The sequence below is a fragment of the Hyla sarda genome, chromosome 13 (genome assembly GCF_029499605.1).
Source record: "Hyla sarda isolate aHylSar1 chromosome 13, aHylSar1.hap1, whole genome shotgun sequence".
Lineage (NCBI taxonomy): Eukaryota > Metazoa > Chordata > Amphibia > Anura > Hylidae > Hyla > Hyla sarda.
In genome coordinates this window covers 33,507,836-33,529,395 of record NC_079201.1, presented here as the reverse complement: position 1 = coordinate 33,529,395, position 21,560 = coordinate 33,507,836, and the positions used below count along the sequence as shown (strand labels likewise).

The following is a 21,560-nucleotide window of genomic DNA, read 5'->3' as shown; positions in this document are numbered from 1 at the left end:
TTCCTCTGTCATGGGGCAATTGGCATCAGCCTCATGTTTTTTTTTTGCCTTCCTCTGGATCAGCACAGTAGGGTTTTAGGTATAACTTTATAGACTCTTTTTTTCAACCTTATAAAGAATGTAACTATCCTCACGCTGGTTGCCGAAGAATTACGATTCCAGCCTCTGTTTGCTGTCCAGGAATGCTGAGAGTTGTAGTTTTGCAAAATCTAGAGGTCCACAGTTTGGAGACCACTGCTTTAGGACGTGGGAATACACTTTTAGGGGGCATGTGTAAGTTCTACCCAATTCTTACCCTCTCCACTTTGGTGTAAAATATGCAATTTCATCCATTCAATGAAAAGACGACACATACAAATAGGAATATAAAAGGTATCTTATTGGGTACTTACATCATTAATTATTATATTAAATTACAGTTTCTAGTATGGTGACCTGACAATCATTTATTAGCCCTGCAGCCTAGTGATGGCTGCTACAGTAATTAATATTACAGTAATTACCATCTGTCTAGAACAGTGTTCTTCTACCTGTGGCTCTCCCACTGTTGCAAAACTACAACTCCCACCATGCCTGGGTAGCCCAAGGCTTGCAGTTGGGAGGTTTGCAACAGCTGGAGAGCCGTAAGTTCGGAAACACTGGTCTAAAACATTTAACAAATTCTAAGACATTTTACACAAGAAAAAATGTATTAACTATAAATTACACGGTCTTGATAGAGCCTCCATTAACCCAAGCTTATATCCTAGAATGTGGAGGGGGAGGGTGTTAAAATCAAAAAAAATGTTTGCGACGTGCATGTATGTCATTATGATTTGACAGCTAAAACATACACTAGCCGTGGCACTCAGCAGATGCTGACAGCGGGACTGTAGGAAATAGACAGTGATATTAGTAGAAGGGAAAATATCCCGAAAACCATTCCTGTAGACTAACCCTGTCCTATCAAACAATTTCAGGGAATTTAATGGCAGAAAAGATCTTAGCAAGGAAAGTTTTAAAATAAAATATACAATGAATCGTGCTGGTCCTGTTTCCGTTCTTTAAGTAAAAGGCGAATTACAGCTTGGACTGAAGAGGTTTCAGATATTTGTGGAAAGATTCATGAACCTTTAAAAAAAAAAAAAAAGGGGGAAAAAAAGCATTAATTCTATTACATCTAAGCATACATCTGTGGAATGCTCCTAATGTGCTGGTTACAGCCACTACTAATGGGGCCAGAAGCCGAGAGGGCGCTCTAGTGTACAGGTCTGGGGCATTGAGGAGAAGAGTAATCCATACCCACCCTCACAAAAATAGTTGTTAACATTAACCCCTTTATCACTCTAAGCTACCAGAGTTATTGGGCAACAACCTCCACACTGGTGAGTGCTACTGAATATCCCTTACCTGTGTTTTATTCAGGGGTGATTTCTTTGCCCATTCAAACATATTTTCATACACGTTCCCATCATATCTCCCAAGTACAGAGCCCAGCTGAGTATCCGTATAATCAAATGCATCCACCAGAGCTACAGCATTAGGCCGGATTACTGCCAACAGGTCCTTAATCCGCTGATGTATCTGCTCCAGCTGGGAAGTTGTTAGAAGGCCAGCCTGAAAGAGAGAAAGTGCTATTAGACCCCTATTCTGATATTCTATATCTACTATAGACTTTGGAGAGCCGAAACGTCGCTGCTCACATTTTGATGGAATACATTTTTTCACTATATTGAAGTAAAATACCAAAAGAACCAATGCGTTTGTGTGGATCAAGAATTATGCTTTATTACAAAAATCTTATTGACAAACAAATCAAAATACAATACATAGTAAAATATATTAAAATGACAAAATGACCAATGGACTAATCCAAAGATAGTGGTCCAGTGGACCAGAACCAAATGTTGGGGGCTAGGACACATGAAAGATGTATATACATGAAGTGACTGGATCAATAAATGAGGTCTGAGTAAAAGACACCAGAAAGTTACAAAATGACAGTGTAAAAGGTTATGTAGCCAACAGAGTGCAACTTAATATAAAGTGCAATGCAAAAAAGTGCAAAAAATGAGCTCCTAGGATCGGAGCTGTACCAACACTGAAGTGCAATAATAAGGTATATATATGAAACACTAAGCTCCAACTAAGTGCAAAAAATGGGTTCCTAGCACCGGAGCTGTATCAACACTAAAGTGCAATAGTAAGGTATATATGTGTAATACTAAGCTCCAACTGAGTTACCAAGGGCTGGTACTTAGAATAAAATGGCTGCATATAAAAAAACAAAGTACCAGCCCTTGGTAACTCAGTTGGAGCTTAGTATTACACATATATACTTTACTATTGCACTTTAGTGTTGATACAGCTCCGGTGCTAGGAACCCATTTTTTGCACTTAGTTGGAGCTTAGTGTTTCATATATATATCTTATTATTGCACTTCAGTGTTGGTACAGCTCCGGTCCTAGGAGCTCATTTTTTGCACTTTTTTGCATTGCACTTTATATTAAGTTGCACTTTGTTGGCTACATAACCTTTTACGCTGTCATTTTGTAACTTTCTAGTGTCTTTTACTCAGAGCTCATTTATTGATCCAGTCACTTCATGTATATACATCTTTCATGTGTCCTAGCCCCCACCATTTGGTTCTGGTCCACTGGACCACTATCTTTGGATTAGTCCATTGGTCATTTTAATAGATTTTCCTATGTATTGTATTTTGATTTGTTTGTCAATAAGATTTTTGTAATAAAGCATAATTCTTGATCCACACAAACGCATTGGTTCTTTTGGCATTTTGCTTCCTTAAGCATTGGGTCAGTTACCCCTGGGGACTTTCTTTGTGTTTATCACTATATTGAAGTGCTGCATTGAATTCTATTTTTACTTTAGGGGGAAGAGATATATATATATATATATATATATATATATATATATATATATATATATATATCTCTATCTATCTATCTATCTATCTATCTATCTATCTATCTATCTATCTATATATAGATATATATATGTTTTCCCAACATATGGCTCTGACAGAAAGCTCCAACAAAGGCCATAATACAGTACACAGTGGCATGCATTTCCCATTGTCTCCAGTTGTTAAAGGGGTATTCCATGAAAAACAATTTTTTTTTTTCATATCAACTGGCTCCAGAAAGTTAAACAGATTTGTAAATAACTTCTATTAAAAAATCTTAATACTTCCAGTACTTAGCTGCTGAAATTGAGTTCTTCTTTTCTGTCTGACAACAGTGCACTCTGCTGACACCTCGGTTTGTCTCAGGAACTTACCAGAGTAGCGGCAAATTCCCAAAGCAAACCTCTCCTACTCGTCAGTTCCTGAGACAGACAGAGGTGTCAGCAAAGAGAACTGTTGTCAGACAGAACAGAACAACTCAACTTTAGCAGCTGATAAGTACTGGTAGGCTTAAGATTTTTTAATAGAAGTAATTTACAAAACTTTATCTAACTAGATGTATACACAACACGCTTTTGGCATTTGTCTGGTAAATAAAAACCTATGAGTATCCTTGAATAAACACCAGGTAAAGCTCCCAGCATATAAGCAACGAACCTTCCTCCAGCATAGTGTAAAAGACAAACTAAAATGTATTTATATGCACCACATACATACATACATACATAATCTACATTTCTGCCCCATCGAGGATTACTTAACCCGTACCTGCAAAAAGTCTCCAGTGTTTCTGCTGATTCCATGCAGGGTGTAGAGGAGACAGAGCGAGCTCAATATACGGTGAGCAGCCACATCTAGGATCTCAGCAAGCTTGTCCACAAAAAGCTTAACTACCACATAATGACAGTGTGCCTGGAAATGACAAGTATTGTTATTACTGGTGTACAATGTGGAGTGTAAAGGAAGATGACTATTGGAGTGCTGGTCTTACTTCAGTGGCCCTGACCAAGTCAACTGAGTTTTTATTCCAAGCATCTTCTTTACGTTTTCCACGTTTCAGATCAGACTGGACATTTTTGGATGCAGCCACCACTAACCTGGAAGACAAGAAAGTAACTGACTGACAGCTCGTAACATACGATATAGGAAATCACCCCTAAATACATTTCTTGAAAACAGCCAAGAATACATAGTACAACTTCCCATCCCCGTTGAAGGCCAAACCCAATAAGAACTGTAATATATAAAAAAAAACACAGCACTCCCTGGCATCCACCATAATGCTTACCATGCTGCCCGGTGTTTATAGGCTTCCACTAAACTTCCCAGATCATTGATGTCTGTCATCAAGGACCGTCCAGCCAGGGGCTGAGCCTGCACCCGCTGCAAGGACACATCGTTGAGGTAGGAGACCATTCCTTCAAGCCGTTCTCCAGACAAAGCTGCAGAATAACTTTTAAACAGGAACCTACATGGGAGCACAGGGGGTGTAAATATGGAACCATTTGCATTGCAGTTAACTGAACCTTAAAGGGGTATTCCGGCTTTATACTTCTTCTCCCCTTTTCAAAGGATAGGGGATAAGATGTATGATCGCAGGGGTCCTGCTGCTAGGGCCCCCCGCGATTTTGGTGCAGCCATCTGCATTCGGTGCCGGGCACTGCCTCCGGGACAGGGACGTGACATCAGGACCACGCCCCCTAGTGACGTCACGTCACGCCCCCTGCATTCGTGCCTAAGAGAGGGAGCGTGATGGCTGTCATGCCCCTACCCATAGATATGAATGGAGGGAGGCAGCGCCCGGCACAGAATGCAGGGGGCTGCACCGAGATCGCGGAGGTCCCCAGCAGCGGATAGCGGATAAGTATAAAGCCGGAATAACCCTTTAAGGTGAGCTGTCTGCTTACCTAGCGGTCTGCAGCATCATCACTGTGTTCTCCCCCTCATACGTACAAGCTGGAGTAAAAGTCACATAAATGTCAGGGATTCCACTGCTACGAGAGTATCCATGCCCCCCACATGCCATCCTGCATTCTTCTATGCCATAGCTTGCAGCCCATGTAGTAAAGGCTTTCAATCCAGCAGAGAGGGCATGGAGCTGTAATAAGAGTTTTACAAGTCAACAACTATCAATGGGCCGCCCTACATTACAATATATATTACAGCAGTTGTTCAACCAGGTAAACTCACCTCTGGAAGTTCACTCAGGTTCCCTTGCTGGATGTCTCCTGTTATTCTATGGTATGTTTGGTTCATGTATGAACCCACAAACTGGAATGCATATGCTGTTGCTAATAGAGGGAATAACTTGTATTGCTGAGTTTGGAAGTCCATGATCTGTGGCTCAGGCTCTCTGCAGAAAAAGAGAGAGCAAGAGAAAATTGTATGCAAGGTCATTCAATAGAAAAGTGTAAAGAGCAGTATAAAAAAAATAGGACATGATAGATGGTGAAAACAGTGACTGATTTTATTGCAGAGGGATAACCAGCGACTTCTATTCCACCTGCCACTGGTGCATTGCTACCAAGATGTGTAGTCATGATCCTCCTGGACATCAGTATACAATGTCCAGCCATCACATTAAAACAAAATATTGTGTAGGTCTCTCTCGTACCACCAAAACAGTTTTGACCTATTGAGGCATGGACTACACAAGACCTCTGAATGTGTCCTCTGGTATCTTCCACCAGCTTGTTCATTCTGCAGCTATGAGGCCTACCCTCATCCAATTTGCAGAAAGGCTGTAATTCGGACATCATTCTATACCATCTTCTGAGGAATCAGACCAGATGGGCTAGCCATCCCACTTCACAAGTCCATCCATGATCCTGTTGCCAGTTCACTGGTTGTCTTTCATTGGAACACTAGTTAACCACTGCAAACCAAGAACACTCTACCTTTGATTATGGAGATGCTCTTAACACAGCCAGTTCTAGATTTTTAGCTGTCTAAACTGAAATGGCCCCATTGAATAAGAAAGGTTTGCATGCAGAAAATCTGTAGTGTATGATAGTACTTCTATATACACTGCTCTAAAAAATTAAGGGAACACTTAAACAAATGTAACTCCAAGTCAATCACACTTCTGTGAAATCACACTGTCCACTCAGGAAGCAACACTGATTGACAATCAATTTCACATGCTGTTGTGCAAATGGAACAGACAACAGGTGGAAATTATAGGCAATTAGCAAGACACCACCAATAAAGGAGTGGCTCTGCAAGTGGTTACCACAGACCACTTCTCAGTTCCTATGCTTTCTGGCTGATATTTTGGTCGCTTTTTAATGCTGGCGGTGCTTTCACTCTAGTGGTAGCATGAGACAGAGTCTACAACCCACACAAGTGGCTCAGGTACTGTAGCTCATCCAGGATGGCACATCAGTGCGAGCTGTGACAAGAAGGTTTGCCGTCTCTGTCTGCGTAGTGTCCAGAACATGTAGGCGCTACCAGGAGACAGGCCAGTACATCAGGAGATGTGGAGGAGGCCATAGGAGGGCAACAACCCAGCAGCAGGACCGCTACCTCCGCCTTTGTGCAAGGAGGAGCACTGCCAGAGCCCTGCAAAATGACATCCAGCAGGCCACAAATGTGCATGTGTCCAGTCAAACGGTCAGAAACAGACTCCATGAGGGTGGTATGAGGGCCCGACGTCCAAAGGTGGGGGTTGTGCTTACAGCCCAACACTGTGCCGGACGTTTGGCATTTGCAAGAGAACACCAAGATTGGCAAATTCACCACTGGCACCCTGTGCTATTCACAGATTAAAGCAGGTTCACAATGAGCACATATGCCAGAGTCTGGAGATGCCGTGGAGAACGTTCTGCTGCCTGCAACATCCTCCAACATGACCGGTTTGGCTATGGGTCAGTAATGGTGTGGGGTGGAGTATCTTTGGGGGGACTGTACAGCCCTCCATGTGCTTGCCGGAGGTAGCCTGACTGCTATTAGGTACCAAGATGAGATCCTCAGACCCCTTGTGAGACCATATGTTGGTGCGGTTGGCCCTGGTTTCCTCCTAATGCAAGACAATGCCAGACCTCATGTGGCTGGAGTGTGTCAGCAGTTCCTGCAAGAAGAAGGCATTGATGCTATGGACTGGTCCACCTGTTCCCCAGACCTGAATCCGATTGAGCACATCTGGGACATCATGTCTCACTCCATCCATGCTTTAGTCCAGGTCTGGGAGGACATCCTTCAGAAGACCATCCACCACCTCATCAGGAGCATGTCCAGGCATTGTAGGGAGGTCATACGGGCACGTGGAGGCCACACACACTACTGAGCCTCATTTTGACTTTTTTTAAGGACATTACATCAAAGTTGGATCAGCCTGTAGTGTGGTTTTCCACTTTGATTTTGAGTGTGACTCCATATCCAGACCTCCATGGGTTGATAAATTTGATTTCCATTGATACATTTTGTATGATTTTGTTGTCAGCACATTCAACTATGTAAAGATGAAAGTATTTCATACGATTAGTTCATTCATTCAGATCTAGGATGTGTGATCTTAGTGTTCCCTTTATTTTTTTTGAGCAGTGTAGTTACCAAATTATTGCTTACCCAGTCATGAACGCCTTTCATTCTAAATTTGTATCTAGCTGCCATTTGCTTGTTATGGGGTCAATAGAGCCAACGGTCCAGAATGAAAGAGATGAGGGGAGTGGTATGTAACAGAATATGCTAGATTGTATGACCTATGGACATTCCATGGAACATGCCAGCCATCAGGGACTCTGCAATCTGCTACCTGAAGAGATACTTTTCTTGCCTCATGGCAGATGGCTATGACAGTCATCTAACACTTCCCAATTTTTCCTGCTTCCAACAGATCAACTTCAAGAAATGTCTGTTCATTTGCTGCCTATTCTATCCCACCCTTTGACAGAAACCACTGTCCCAATAAAAATAATCTTACACATGTCAATGGCTTTAAAGAGTACCTCTCAATGGCTTTAAAGAGTACCTCTCATGATCTTGTTAAATGTTATAATCCTCCCCTTCCACTGCCCCCATCATGATAAACCACCCCTGCCTTTATTTTTAATATTGTTTTGTTTTCTACCTTGACACTGCTCTGTATTTTCTGCTCAGTCAAAAGAAGGGGCGTTACCTAGCAGGCTGTGAAATCATTTGGAGCCATACAGGGGAGAACTTTCTCCCTCACTCTGCTACACACAGCCCAGAGCAGTTCAGTGTGTGAGATGAGCTATGATTGGCTAAGGCTGCACATCCCCCCCCCCCCAGTATTTCCTGTTCTTGGACTTCTGCCAGGCCAGCAGGAGTCAAAGTCTGTGCAAGAGATAGGGGGAAATGTGCTCTGGACAAGTAGACAGCATTTTTAAACACAAATAAAACATAGAAAAACTTCATTTTTTTTTTAAAACAAAGTATATTAGAAAGATTTTTTATTTACCATAAGGAATGAAATAGCAAAAATTAGTTTTAATGAGTGCCATTTAATATTATGGCTGATCGGTGTAAAAAAACAAACAAAAACAAAAAAAAACTGTTTCATAGCACAAGAGCGAAGAGGAGCAGGCATTGGCATTGTAAAGATAGCATCCACTTACCTACATAATGATGTGGGTACACAACATGTGTGATACATTAAAGGGTATATTGGGGATTTTGTACAATGTAAATATGTATATACAATATTAGCTGCATATTGGTATAGTAGACAAGTAATAGACAGTAAACACTCACCCAGCTCTGATCTCAGATTGATGTCGTACAGCGCTGTAGCGGACAGCAATAGTGCAAGCCCTAGAAAGGCTGCGTGCAGAGTCCCCTACAATCATGGAGCGGATAAAAACCATGGTGCCATAGGTCAGCTTATCACTGAGTGGCTTTATATATGTTCCATCTGGTTCAACCTGAAGAAGATAAATATAGATTCATATTTTAAAAAAAAAGGACGTGACGTTTGGATGAAGCCTCAGGTAGAGCTGTCAGCATCCAAGGAGAGCCATTAGAGAGAGATGTAGAGTTTCATGGACATTTACACCGATTTCATGCATACATGCGCCTATGCCTACGGAAGTACTAAAAAGGTTTATCACAAAACCAGAAGAATCTCGCCACCCTGTCTGATCAAAATCCCCCTAGAGAAAAGTCTTCATTACTGTGGAGATAACAACTTATAATACATTATATAATCTTACACTGCAATACTTTGACACGCTACTCAGTAGCTGGGTAATCTTTCCTTCTGGAGAGATTTTTTAGCTTGGCATATATCCCCAGTCATGTTCTAAGGCTCCTCTTCAGAGTGAAAGGCTGATATAAAGAGAAAGCTACCGCCAAAGTTGATGTCAGAGAGATACTTTGCATATACTTCTTCCTAGGATTCCTGGTGGAGCATGAATGGCCTAGAAGTCTCCACACGTCTTTATGACATTCTCCTCAAGCAGCAGCATTACTGCTCAGAAGCTACTCAGTATTGCATGGCTTTAAAGGTACCAAGAGACAGCAGGCAACAAGAGAAAATGCCCCATACCACCCATTCATGTGGGGAAAATTCATATTATGTCATGAACAATAATACAGACCTCTATGTGTAGGACTGAAAAAGAATATATACCCGTTTTTATATTTGTTCTTATTTTTGTATTATTCACTTCCATTGTGTAAATAGCTAGCGTAGAACTAGGAGATGTGAGAGTGTACCTTCTGGGGCTACACTGTTTGCACAACTCCCATTAATATCAATAGGAGTTATGAAAATTGCAGAATACAGCCAATTCAGCCGTTTTTGGCTCTATGTTTGATCATTTCTTGGTGTACTTAAAAGTGTACCTGTACTTTAAAGTAAAATTAAGAAAAAAAATGTTGTGCCGGGTGCTGCCTCCAAGAAAGGGATGCCACATCACGGCCACACCCCCTAGTGATGCCACATCACGTCCCCCGTCTCTGAGGCAGCGCTCGACACAGAATGGCGGGGCTCCATATAGATCGTGGGGGTGCCCAGTGGTGGGACCCTTGTAATTATATATTTTATCCCCTATCCTTTGAATAGGGGATAAGATGTATAAAGCTGGAATACCCCTTTAAATTTACCTTTAGAATGGTGAAAATGTGATTTTGTTGCTTTGTCTGTATGCGCAAAGTGCTATGTGAGCAGAAATTATGCAAGAACACAGGTATAACTTGGTCAGTAAGAGATAAGAGGGAAGTCTTGATTTATCTTCCAGGCATAGTTTGGACCCTCTAGGGGAGGCAGAAAGGCTCAAATGTATGCACAGTCTGCATCTAGGCTGCATAGCACTATCTAAGGCTCACTTCTTGTGTTATGTCCTGGTCTATCTGCTGCTGAAGATGAAATTTCCCTAACAGGCAGTGGACAACTGCAGGGAAGTCAGACACCTAGAGGTCAAGAATTTAGGGCTTTTTTCTGGTGTAAGGAGCCATTTTCGGTATGGTTTACAAGTTATTTACCCTGCTCAAAAAAACTAAAGATAACACATCCTAGATCTGAACGAATGAACTAATCATATGAAATACTTTCGTCTTTACATAGTTGAATGTGCTGACAACAAATTCACCCAAAAATTATCAATGGAAATAAAATTTATCAACCCATGGAGGTCTGGATATGGAGTCACACTCAAAATCAAAGTGGAAAACTACACTACAAGCTGATCCAACTTTGATTTAATGTCCTTAAAACAAGTCAAAATGAGGCTCAGTAGTGTGTGTGGCCTCCACGTGCCCGTATGACCTCCCTACAACGCCTGGGCATGCTCCCGATGAGGTGGCAAACGGTCTCCTGAGGGATGTCCTCCCAAACCTGGACTAAAGCATCCGCCAACTCCTGGACAGTCTGTGGTGTAACGTGGCGTTGGTGGATGGAGCGAGACATGATGTCCCAGATGTGCTCAATCGTATTCAGGTCTGGGGAACGGGTGGGCCAGTCCATAGCATCAATACCTTCCTCTTGCAGGAACTGCTGACACACTTCAGCCACATGGGATCTAGCATTATCTTGCATTAGGAGGAACCCAGGGCCGACCACACCAGCATATGGTTTCACAAGTGGTCTGAGGATCTCATCTCGGTACCTAATGGCAGTCAGGCTACCTCTGACAAACACATGGAGGGCTGTGTGGTCCCTCAAAAAAATGCCACCCCACACCATTACTGACCCACCACCAAACCGGTCATGCTGGATGATGTTGCAGGCAGCATAACATTCTCCACAGCGTCTCCAGACTGTCACGTCTGTCACATGTGCTCAGTGTGAACACAGGGCTCCAATGGCGAATTTGCCAATCTTGGTGTTCTCTGGCAAATGTTGGGCTGTAAGCACAACCCCAACCTGCGGATGTCGGGCCCTCATACCACCATCATGGAGTCTGTTTCTGACTGTTTGAGTGGACACATGCACATCTGTGGCCTGCTGGAGGTCATTTTGCAGTGATCTGGCAGTGCACCTCCTTGCACAAAAGCAGAGGTCGCGGTCCTGCAGCTGGGTTGTTGCCCTCTTACATGTCTCCTGATGTACTGGCCTCTCTCCTGGTAGCGCCTCCATGCTCTGGATACTACGCTGACAGACACAGCAAGTCTTCTTGCCACAGCTCGCATTGATGTGCCATCCTAGATTAGCTCCACTACCTGAGCCACTTGTGTGGGTTCTAGACTCCGTCTCATGCTACCACTAGAGTGAAAGCACCACCAGGATTCAGAAGTGACCAAAACATCAGCCAGGAAGCATAGGAACTGAGAAGTGGTCTGTGGTCACCAGCTGCCGAACCACTCCTTTATTGGTGACGTCTTGCGAATTGCCTATAATTTCCACCTGTTGTCTGTTCCATTTGCACAACAGCATGTGAAATTGATTGTCAATCAGTGTTGCTTCCTGAGTGGACAGTGTGATTGCACAGAAGTGTGATTGACTTGGAGTTACATTGTGTTGTTAAAGTGTTCCCTTTATTTTTTTTAGCAGTGTAGTTCGATATCACCTAGGCCATCACAGCGAGGGAAGACTGGGCCCTTATCCCTATGGTAGAAAATACATGTTTTGCAACCCCACACTGTCTCTTCTCCTTCACTATGTGAGCAGCATCCCCCACAGAAACTGGACACAGACACCCTGTAGATCCGTTCCTTACCTGTGCATATTTCATCAGCATGTTCTCCCGGGGAATACGGACTTTATCAAATTTCAAGAATCCATTGTCCGTTTCATCAAACCCAAATTTGGGCCCGATATCTCCAACAGTGACACCTGTAATGATGAAAAGAAGGCCATGAGGAATGCAAACACATAAGACCATTACATATGTTCACTGGACAAGTACTATAAATGTAACCCACCTGGCAAAGGCTCATGGGTACCCATCTGACGAATAGGAACAATAAAGGCATGAAGGCCCTTCAATTCTCCTTGGGTGTAGAGTTGTGCCAGTACGACAGCATGGTTAGAGGTCTTACCCACTGTGAAGGAAGGACATGATAAATATTCATTTCCCTATACTAAATGTCACTGCTAAGAGGTTCTTCATGACTATCCTTAGGGCAGGCCACCAGTGTTTGATCATTGTGGGTTTGACATCCAGCACTACTGCTGATTAGCAAAAACGAAAAGGCAATGGCTTTCTTGCACGTATCACAAACCCTTCATCTACAAGGGGTCCTGGAGGTTGGACCCCAACTGATCAAACATTATTTGCGTATTGTAAATTGTGTATATGTTGAAGAACCCCTTTACTTCCCATAAAGCTTCAACTATCCACAACCTCCAACCCAAGATTGTCTTACACCCTCCGGGCCACCACTTGATAGAGGACACAGTGGGGCTGTTCAGAATGAACTCCTGCGTAGACGGGTCAAAAGTGGCTGTTGTCTCCAACCCTCGCAGATGGGTTCCTGTAAAAGTATAAAAAAGGAGTGTTTTAAAATAAATTCAGATAAAACCCTTTGTACCTCCCAAATAATGGTAAAGGTTGTTGCAGCGTTAACCCTCCCAGAGAAACCTGCAGAATATCTTAAAGGGGTACTCCGCTGCTCAGCGTTTGAAACAAACTGTATCGAACGCTGGAGCTAGTGCCGGGAGCTTGTTACGTCATAGCCCCGCCCCTCATGATGTCACGCCCAGTCCCCTCAATGCAAGTCTATGGGAGGGGGCATGACGGCTGTCACGGCCCCTCCCATAGACTTACATTGAGTGGGCGGCTCATGATGTCTCGAGTGGGCTGACCTATGACATCACAAGCTCCCGGCTCCAGCGTTCAGTAGTTTGTTCCAAACTCTGAGCAGCTGAGTACCCCTTTAACTACATATACTGAAATCTAAATCTATAGAAACCCTAATAAGTTTATATGATAAACCCGTAATGTGGCCAAATGTGGCAAAAATGTTTGTTACCATGTCCCATTTCAGTCTGAGCGTATGTTCCAATGATCTCCAGGTTCCAGGCAGGCATGAAGAAGCGTTCCTGCTGCTCGGGAGTTGCCTGGCTCAGCAGAGTGGGCAAGAACATGCCTAAGTGCAGGTCAAGGGGCTCGGGACGGCCCCGATGTACAAAGCTGCAGAGGAATGAGGATAAGGAAGAGGGGAGTGTTTTTTGTGTGTGTGTGTGTGGGGGGGGGTCAGGTAATTGAGAAAAAACGGTATGTGAAGAAATTGTGAATATAGAAAGGGTGAAGTGATTTTATAAGGAAGAAAGAAGAGAAAAAAAGAGAGAGAGGGAGAGAGAATAAATATAAGTGAATTGATTTTTGTGAGGAATGATGTGGCCCACTAACCCATCAACCCATCATCAATCAAAGGTAGGGATAGACAATCTTTACCAAAAAGAAATATGGCTTTGTTCATTTCATGTTTTGTGAAGCTCCTGACAGACCAATAAGCATATCCATAAGGCATTATGACCCGATGGAGGCCCAAAAGACTGTCCTTTGGGCTTGTATTTGTTACTCTTCAACAATGGGACCCGATGGTTCAATATACACGTCAGCTGTATAGGTGTGTGTATATTTTAGTGGCACTATATCATGGTCTTCTTTAGGCATACCACAAGAGATTTTTCCATCAGATATATTAAAACAGAGGCCATAAACATGATGTGAACAAAGCCTAGGCTAATTTATTGATGCTTCACCAGGCCAGACAGATAAATCATTAAATTTGAATGAGAAAACCACTAAACAATGCATAAGATGTTATTCAATATTTATATACAAGATCATTTTAATCCCACAGATTGAGGTGTATGACATTCATGCATTTACAGACATTAGTCTCAAATCACCATTACCTAGTGTGAAGGTTCTCCAGGATCTAAGCTATTGGTTAAGCAGCATTGCCTTCATACTGGACCAGAAAATAAATCTACATCTACTTTCAGGACATAACTTAAATGGCCACTAACCTTTCACAACTTGAGCTCATCTGATAGCAGGAGTGCTCAGAAGAAATTCACCATATTTAATGAGCACCACCTATACTGTACACAGTCCCTGCATTTTCAGTGACTCACTGATTTTACTAGTGCCTAAAGACCTGTACATTTCAGAGCCAGACATACCTTTTTTTCTTTTTTTATGTCTATTTTTTAATTTTACCTTTTTACCTACAAAAGTTTTGGTTACTAGGGGTATCACTTTCAATGCATTTGCTCATTACTGTTTGTTGTTAGGCTCAGTCCCTTGAAATGTAGTAAGTAGGGGTGAGGCTTAGCTAGTGTTATGTGCAGGAGAGAGGGAGAGAGATTGATCTTTGTGAATGTAAGCTGAGCATATCTTTCTCCTCCGGAAAGACTGCACTCTACTTCAAAGGTAAATCAAGCATTCCATCCTATCTCTGACCACCCATAAAATTCTGAGTAATTGTCCCTTATGTAGCTTGTTGTCCTCATCATCAAAAGTTCACCAGACCAGGGCTTTTTTTTATGTAACCCCTTCCTTGCTGTAAATCCCTTTTTACCCTCCCTTTAGCTTGTAACAATCATCATTAGCATTTAACTGCTTAGACCAGAGCTGCTTATATTGTTTAAAGGGGTACTCCGGCGCTAAGACATCTTATCCCCTATCCAAAGGATAGGGGATAAGATGCCTGATTGCGGGGGTCCCGCCGCTGGGGACCCCCGTGATCATGCACGCTGTCCCCCGTTATAATCAGTCCCCGGAGCATGTTCGCTCCGGGTCTGATTACTGGCGAACACGGGGGCCGGAGCATTGTGATGTCACGGCCCTGCCCCTGTGGGACTTCACGCTCCGCCCCCTCAATACAAGCCTCTGGGAGGGGGCGTGACAGCTGTTTACGCCTCCCCCCCATGTACCATCTATACTAATATATTGTGTGTAAACTGCCTAGCTCTGCTCCTTTCTCATTGAAATGGAAATGATGAGAAGTTGCTATGCACCATGGAAGGAACTCTCAGGGACAGCAGTGAAAGAACTAAAATCACATTGTCACCACTCTGAGGGGTTAATCTAACAAAATCATTTTTGAGTCTTAAATGTACAGATACACTTTGTCTGAGGTTTGATAAAGCTCCCCCTTGTGTACTAAGGAACAGTGGAGCAGCTGCCCATAACTACCAATCAGATTCCAGCTTTCATTTTACAGAAGCCATTTTAAAAATCAAAGGTGGAATCTGATTGGTTTATTTAGGCAATGGCTCCACTGTTCCTTGGCACAAGGTTTGTTAAAAAAATAAATAAATAATAAAATAAAAAGAATCTTTGGCCTTAAGAATACCTTAATTTTTATAATCTAAATCAAGCCAAAATTCTGTGCAGATTAATTTCCTCATGTATCTTTATAGCAGTCGATCTGTCTTCAGCTACAAATTTTCTAATCCCCTGCAGAGAGATATAGGAGGTAGCCAAAAGCTTACTGCATATGTTTTAAAGGGGTACTCCAGTGGAATTTTTTTTTTTTTTTTTTTAATGAACTGGTGCCGGAAAGTTAAACAAATTTGTAAATGACTTCTATTTAAAAAAAAATCTTAATCCTTCCAGTACTTATTAGTAGCTGTATACTACAGAGGAAATTCCTTTCTTTTTTAATTTCTTTTCTGTCTGTCCTCAGTGCTCTCTGCTGACACCTCTGTCCGTGTAAGGAACTGTCCAGAGCAGCATAGGTTTGCTATGGGGATTTTCTCCTTCTCTGGACAGTTCTGGTCTTCCTGGCTATTGCCCACCTAGTTCTGCTTGACTGACTGGTTCCTTTTTGTTGATTTATAGAGAAAGGCATGTGGATGCCCCCACCCAGACACTTCCCCGGTATGAAACTGCAAACAGATGCCTTTTTAAGGGGTTATCCCATCACTATAAAAGTTATGACTTCTATTTCTCCATTCTTCACAATAATAGAAGGGGATGATAAAAAGAATAGAGGATCTGATTGGTCCAAATGACATTCACATTTTAAAAACACACTAAAAAGGTCTTTAATGTTATATTCAGCTAGATGCGCTTATCCTTTTTTGTCAAGGTGCATTCTTTTTTCCAGTGAATGCGAAGGCACCAGCTGAAATAAGATTCCATTTCTTTTTTTTTTCTTCTTTTTGATTTAAAAGTAGGTCAAGGCTGCGCACAGGCACAATGGATTCACTGTGTCCGAGCACATTGGCAGTGCTATTACATGCTCCATAATGGCTCTCCAAAATATTTGAAGTTAATATGCTCTGTAGACCTTACAGGTTCCCATTATTATGTTTTTTTGAGTTTTGACCCCTTGATCCTGGCACCCTTTTTAAGGAAACAAATTCACATGTAACCATAGTGATCACATGTCAGGCACAAAATTTAAGCTTTAGGGGTCCGTTCACACGGGCGGATTACCTGCGGAATTTCGGCAGTATGTATGTGGTGGAAAATCTGCATCGGATTTTGCTACCATTGACTTCCATGGGTCCATAGGAAAATCTGCAAATCTGCGTCTTTTGCGGATTTTCTGCTGACCCATTGAAGTCAATAGTAGCAAAATCCACGGCGGATATTCCACAGCAAATAAGCTGCGGAAATTCCACAGTAAACCACCCACATGAATGTACCCTAAGGGTACGTTCCCACACGGCGTATTTTGCTGCGTATTTGCTGCGTATTTGGTGCTGCGTATTTTCCTACCCATGGACTTCAACAGAGAAAATAAAATACGCAGCAGCAAATACGCAGCAAATACGCAGTGTGGGAATGTACCCTTAGGGTGCGTTCACACGTGCTTATTCTTGCTGCAGATCTGCAGCAGATTTGCTGCTGCAGATTTTGCTGCCGATTGACTTCAATGGGCTGCAAAATGTGCTAAAGCAAATCCGCAGCAGAACTGTTGCAGAAAATACGCACGTGTGAATGCACCCATAGGGTGCGTTCCCACGTGCCGTATTTTGCTGCTGCGTCTTTTCTTTCCTATTGAAATCAATGGGTAGAAACTACGCAGCTGATTTTGCTCTCGTTGACTTCAATGGGCAGGAAAATGTGCAGCAGCAAATACGTAGCCAAATACGGCACGTGGGAACATACCCTTATAGTGTTGGCCTCAATGCACCTTGTTGCGCACCTACTATAAAAGACACAAGTCAAGCACAATATATTTGTTGCTATACAGGAGGGCGGGGCAGTTGTCCATTAAGAGATGAATAAGATTTTGTTACGTTGTCCAATGAAGGCAATGCTGTCCAGACACAGTAGCAACAGGAGAATGAACACACTGCTGAAATGTTAGGGAGTTTATAATTCATTCACATTTAGTGAGGAAGGAATTAATATACAGTTATGTTAGTAAACTACTGCCATGCCAGCCAAGACACATAAGAACCATATAAGAACCAGGTTCACACAGGGCATTTGTCTAGTACTGCATTATTTTACACTGAATTTATAAATCCCCATGCACACAATGTAAAATCCATATCCACAATCGTACCACCAAGGAGGATAATGGAGCGTTGCCCACGACTTCTTGAATAATAATATTTATTTAAAAGGATTATAAAAACGTACAACGCGTTTCGAAGCCGGACCGGCTTCTTTCTCAAGCCTTGACAAAGAAGCCAGTCCATCTTCGAAACGCGTTGTACATTTTTAAAATCCATTTAAATAAATATTTTTCAAGAAGTCGTGGGCAGCGCTCCATTATCCTCCTTGGTGGTATGATTGTGGATTTGGATTTTATGGAACACGCAGTCCTGCGTGTCGGAGGAGGCAGCTGCAGCCTTGTATTCATGTCCTTGTACGTGTTGTGCTGGCATTAGCACAACCACCCCAGGTGAGTCACTTCTTGGCTCACCTTGGCGCCTCTTGTTCTTTTACTGCATGCACACAATGTGGTACTGCACTCTTTTTTTTTTTTTTTTTTACTTTACAATGTTCCACTCATGACATTTTAATGTCACTTTACTTTGATAATGAAACATATTAGCATTTTTGTGCACTTTTCAACTACACTGTGCAGCCCCGTATGAACCTGGCTTATGCACAACAGCATTTACAGTGAAGGAAAAAAAAAAAAAAAGGAATTTTCAAGTTTGCCCAATGACAAAGAAATGATCAGTCTATCATTTTAATGGTCGGTTTACTCAAACAGTGGGACAAACTAACAAAATAATCCAGAAAAATAAACAGCATTTTACTCACGTAACCAAAATGTATTTAATTCTCAATCAGCAAGATTCCTGGCTCACAGATGCCTTTTATACAGTTAGCAAGCTGAGATTCCTTTAACGCCTTAAATACCAGACCAATTTCCGTTTCTCAGGCGCTCTTCATTGGGGGACACCTATACTGATGGGTATATGCTCTTGCCACTAGGAGGCGCTGACACTAGGAAAAAAAAGTTGGCTCCTCCCTGGCAGGATATACCCGTCCACTGGAAGTGAGGTAATCAGTTTTAGGCAAGACGCACGTCTGGGAGCTCCCCAGACCTGGTCTTTTTTTCTTATTTTCTAGTAAGGGCGGTTTAGTTTTTATCTCCCTTTTGTTTCCTTTTTTCAGGTGGGGGTTCAGGAGCATGGCGCTACCTGTCCCCCCATATGAGACTAAGGGGCACAGGCATAGAGTATGTACTGTTAACCCCTTCTCGCCAACAGCCAGCGCCTGGAGGCCCTGGGTCCTGGTCCCCCACTGTCCCTGCTCGCCCCGCTATCTTGGCCTGGTATGATGCAGCGTGGCCATAAGCTGGTTGAAGATGTCTGGGTGAGTATAAGATGGCGTCCGCAGGTGAGTGAATATGTCCCCCCTTACCCCCCCCCCTTCCTCTATACAAAAGGGACTCTGTCCTTTATTAGAAGCATTAGGTGTGGGGCTCGCTTTCATAGTGGGGGGGGGGGCTGTGTTTTTGCATACTGAGTCATTGGGAGGACAGCCACCGGCCTTTTTGCAGCAGCTGCCTCCGCAGGAATTCCTTTCCGGCTCACCTCTGAACAGCCTTGCTGTTTCTCTGTTTCATTATGACGGACAGTAGTCTAATATGTCTCTCATTTCACAGCTGCCGCATCCGCAGCTGGTTGCGGTACCCCACTACTAGTGTGAGGTGTCCGCTGGAGTGGCCCGTTGTCTACTATGGACTATGCTTTTCCAAAGAGCTGATATATCTGCGACTGGAGTTCCGGTAACTCACTGTGGCTAGCGGTGTCCAGAGGTGTAACGTGGCGTGTTCTCATGGACCCTCTGCAGGGCAAAGGGGATACAATCTACAGCTCTTCAGCCTCCCCTGATCTCCCAGGGTAGCAGGGTTTCTATCCATGGAGTCTAGGCCTCCCTGCACTTCCACAGGCGTCAAAGGGGCACAGTTATTGCCTGACTGTGTCCCTTATCTCCAGCACCTGAAAGGGCACTCATCCCGTCAGAACGCTTGTCACCTTGCAGAGATTCCATGATTATGGGAACAGTGAGGAATCTACATAGGAGGATCTTGGTAATGATCTCAAGGCAACCATAGTCACCAATAAAACAAATTGTTACACACTACGCTGTGAAGAACTGAAATAGTGTAAAGCCCACAAAGGTCCCCCTGCTCAAGAAAGCACATGTATCACATGAACAACTGAATGATTCAGGGGTTCAATGGCAAACTTTAGATAGGCCTGTACGTATTCTTGGCGACTATGGTTCCAGCTATCTTGAGATCATTCACAAGATCCTCCTGTATCCTCTTGGCTGATTTCTCACCATCATTGAAATTCCAAAAAGTATGATCTTCCATAGAGCCCCCGACCAAGGGAGATTGACAGTTATTTTGTGTTTCTTACATTTGTAATTAATCGCACCAACTGCTACCCAAGCTGTTTGCCCATGTTCTTGTCTATAATGTTGTCCCCGACATCCTTGGACAGCTCTTAGGTGTTGGCCATGATGGCGAGTTTGGAATATGATTGATTGCTTCTGTGGACAGGTGTCTTTTATTCAGGTTAACAAGTTTAGATTAGGAACACTCCTTTTAAGAGAGTGCTCCTAGCCTCAGCTTGTTACCTTTATAAAAGACACCTTGGAGCCAGGAGTAAAATGCAAATCAATTTATAACTTATTTAAAATGTGTTTTTCTGGATTTCTTGTTGTTTTTCTGTCTCTCACTGTTCAAATAAACATACCTTTAAAATTATAGAGTGATCATTTCTTCGTCAGTGGGCAAACAAACAAATCCAAATATTTTTTCCTTCCCTGTATCTTAAAACAGAGATTTATTTCCTGCACACATCAATACAGATAGCTACAGTAAGCAGTCCTCATAATCACTTTATAGGTGGAACATACATAAATGGAGATGTGTTAAAGGGAACCTATCACATTGAAAATGTAGTCTAACCTACAGCCATCATGTTACAGAACAGGGGGAGCAGGCAGACTAAAATGTAGTTTTGTTGGAGAAGTTCCAGGATAACTTGTCATATATTCATAAAATGCTTAATTTGGACCCTCTCGTTCAGCGATTCAAAACCAGAGCAGATGGTTCTGTATTATGTGTGGTATGAATGGAGCCAAGTTGTAATACCACACACAACCTGTTTTTTATGTACTTTTGGGAAGAAAACGGTCTAAAAACTTAAAGGAAATCTGTCACCAGTGTCACCTACACTAACCTGTCGGTACCGACAGATAGTGCAGGTGACACTCATGACAACGGTACTTACCTTGTCCCGTTCCATGGCGGGGATCTCCGGTAATCTCCGTTAAGCTTCAGCTCCGGACACCCGGCTTGGGGCATGGGCGGAGCTTAGTGACGTCAGCAGGGAGCAGCAGCAGTGATGCCACTAAGCTCCGCCCATGCCCAAAGCAGTTTTTGCTTTCTCCTGGGTCTTGCAGCATCGGTGACGCTACTAAGTTCCGCCCGTGCCCCAAGCCGGGCCGGAGCTGCAGCTTAAAGGAGAGGATTACCGTAGATCCCTGCCATGGAACGGGACAATGTAAGTACCGTTGTCATCAGTGTCACATGCACTGTCGGTACCAACAGGTTAGTGCATGCGACACTGGTGACAGAGTTCCTTTAATAAAGTAGTCCTAATTCTAGTGTGTGTAGAGAGCTGTCAACCACTCTGATGGTAACCCCCTGGATGCAGCAGGAGAATGCAAACCATAAGAACAGCGGGGTCGGCTGCACTAACCTGAATATAAAAAGGTAAACCAATAAACCCGCTTCTTCATGAATATATACCGCCTATAGAAACCTGAAAGATCTTGAAATAGCAACTTTTTTTTATTTTTTATT

General features: G+C 43.0%; 2 protein-coding genes across 4 annotated transcripts in view; one reads left to right on the top strand and one right to left on the bottom strand.

Annotated features, from left to right (window-relative positions):
- Nucleotides 1-349: 349 nt before the first annotated feature.
- ACOX1 (acyl-CoA oxidase 1) overlaps nt 350-21,560 on the bottom strand; it is a 38,178-nt gene continuing 16,967 nt past the window's right edge. The window contains exons 4-15 of one of the 3 annotated variants that reach the window (XM_056550331.1): nt 13,278-13,394; nt 12,672-12,779; nt 12,228-12,347; nt 12,023-12,138; nt 8,619-8,788; nt 5,097-5,259; nt 4,814-5,004; nt 4,195-4,374; nt 3,898-4,003; nt 3,675-3,818; nt 1,390-1,596; nt 350-1,110 (exon numbers count right to left, since the gene is read on the bottom strand). In XM_056550331.1, coding sequence (XP_056406306.1) covers nt 1,060-1,110; nt 1,390-1,596; nt 3,675-3,818; nt 3,898-4,003; nt 4,195-4,374; nt 4,814-5,004; nt 5,097-5,259; nt 8,619-8,788; nt 12,023-12,138; nt 12,228-12,347; nt 12,672-12,779; nt 13,278-13,394 — 1,673 coding nt within the window. In that variant the 3' untranslated portion in view covers nt 350-1,059. Of the gene's footprint in view, nt 1,111-1,389; nt 1,597-3,674; nt 3,819-3,897; nt 4,004-4,194; nt 4,375-4,813; nt 5,005-5,096; nt 5,260-8,618; nt 8,789-12,022; nt 12,139-12,227; nt 12,348-12,671; nt 12,780-13,277; nt 13,439-21,560 lie in introns of all 3 variants that reach the window. The other 2 variants (XM_056550328.1, XM_056550330.1) reach the window with 2 other exon arrangements.
- Nucleotides 21,229-21,560, top strand: part of TEN1 (TEN1 subunit of CST complex) — a 29,227-nt gene continuing 28,895 nt past the window's right edge. The window contains exon 1 of the mRNA XM_056550333.1: nt 21,229-21,258. Coding sequence (XP_056406308.1) covers nt 21,244-21,258 — 15 coding nt within the window. The 5' untranslated portion in view covers nt 21,229-21,243. The remainder of the gene's footprint in view (nt 21,259-21,560) is intronic.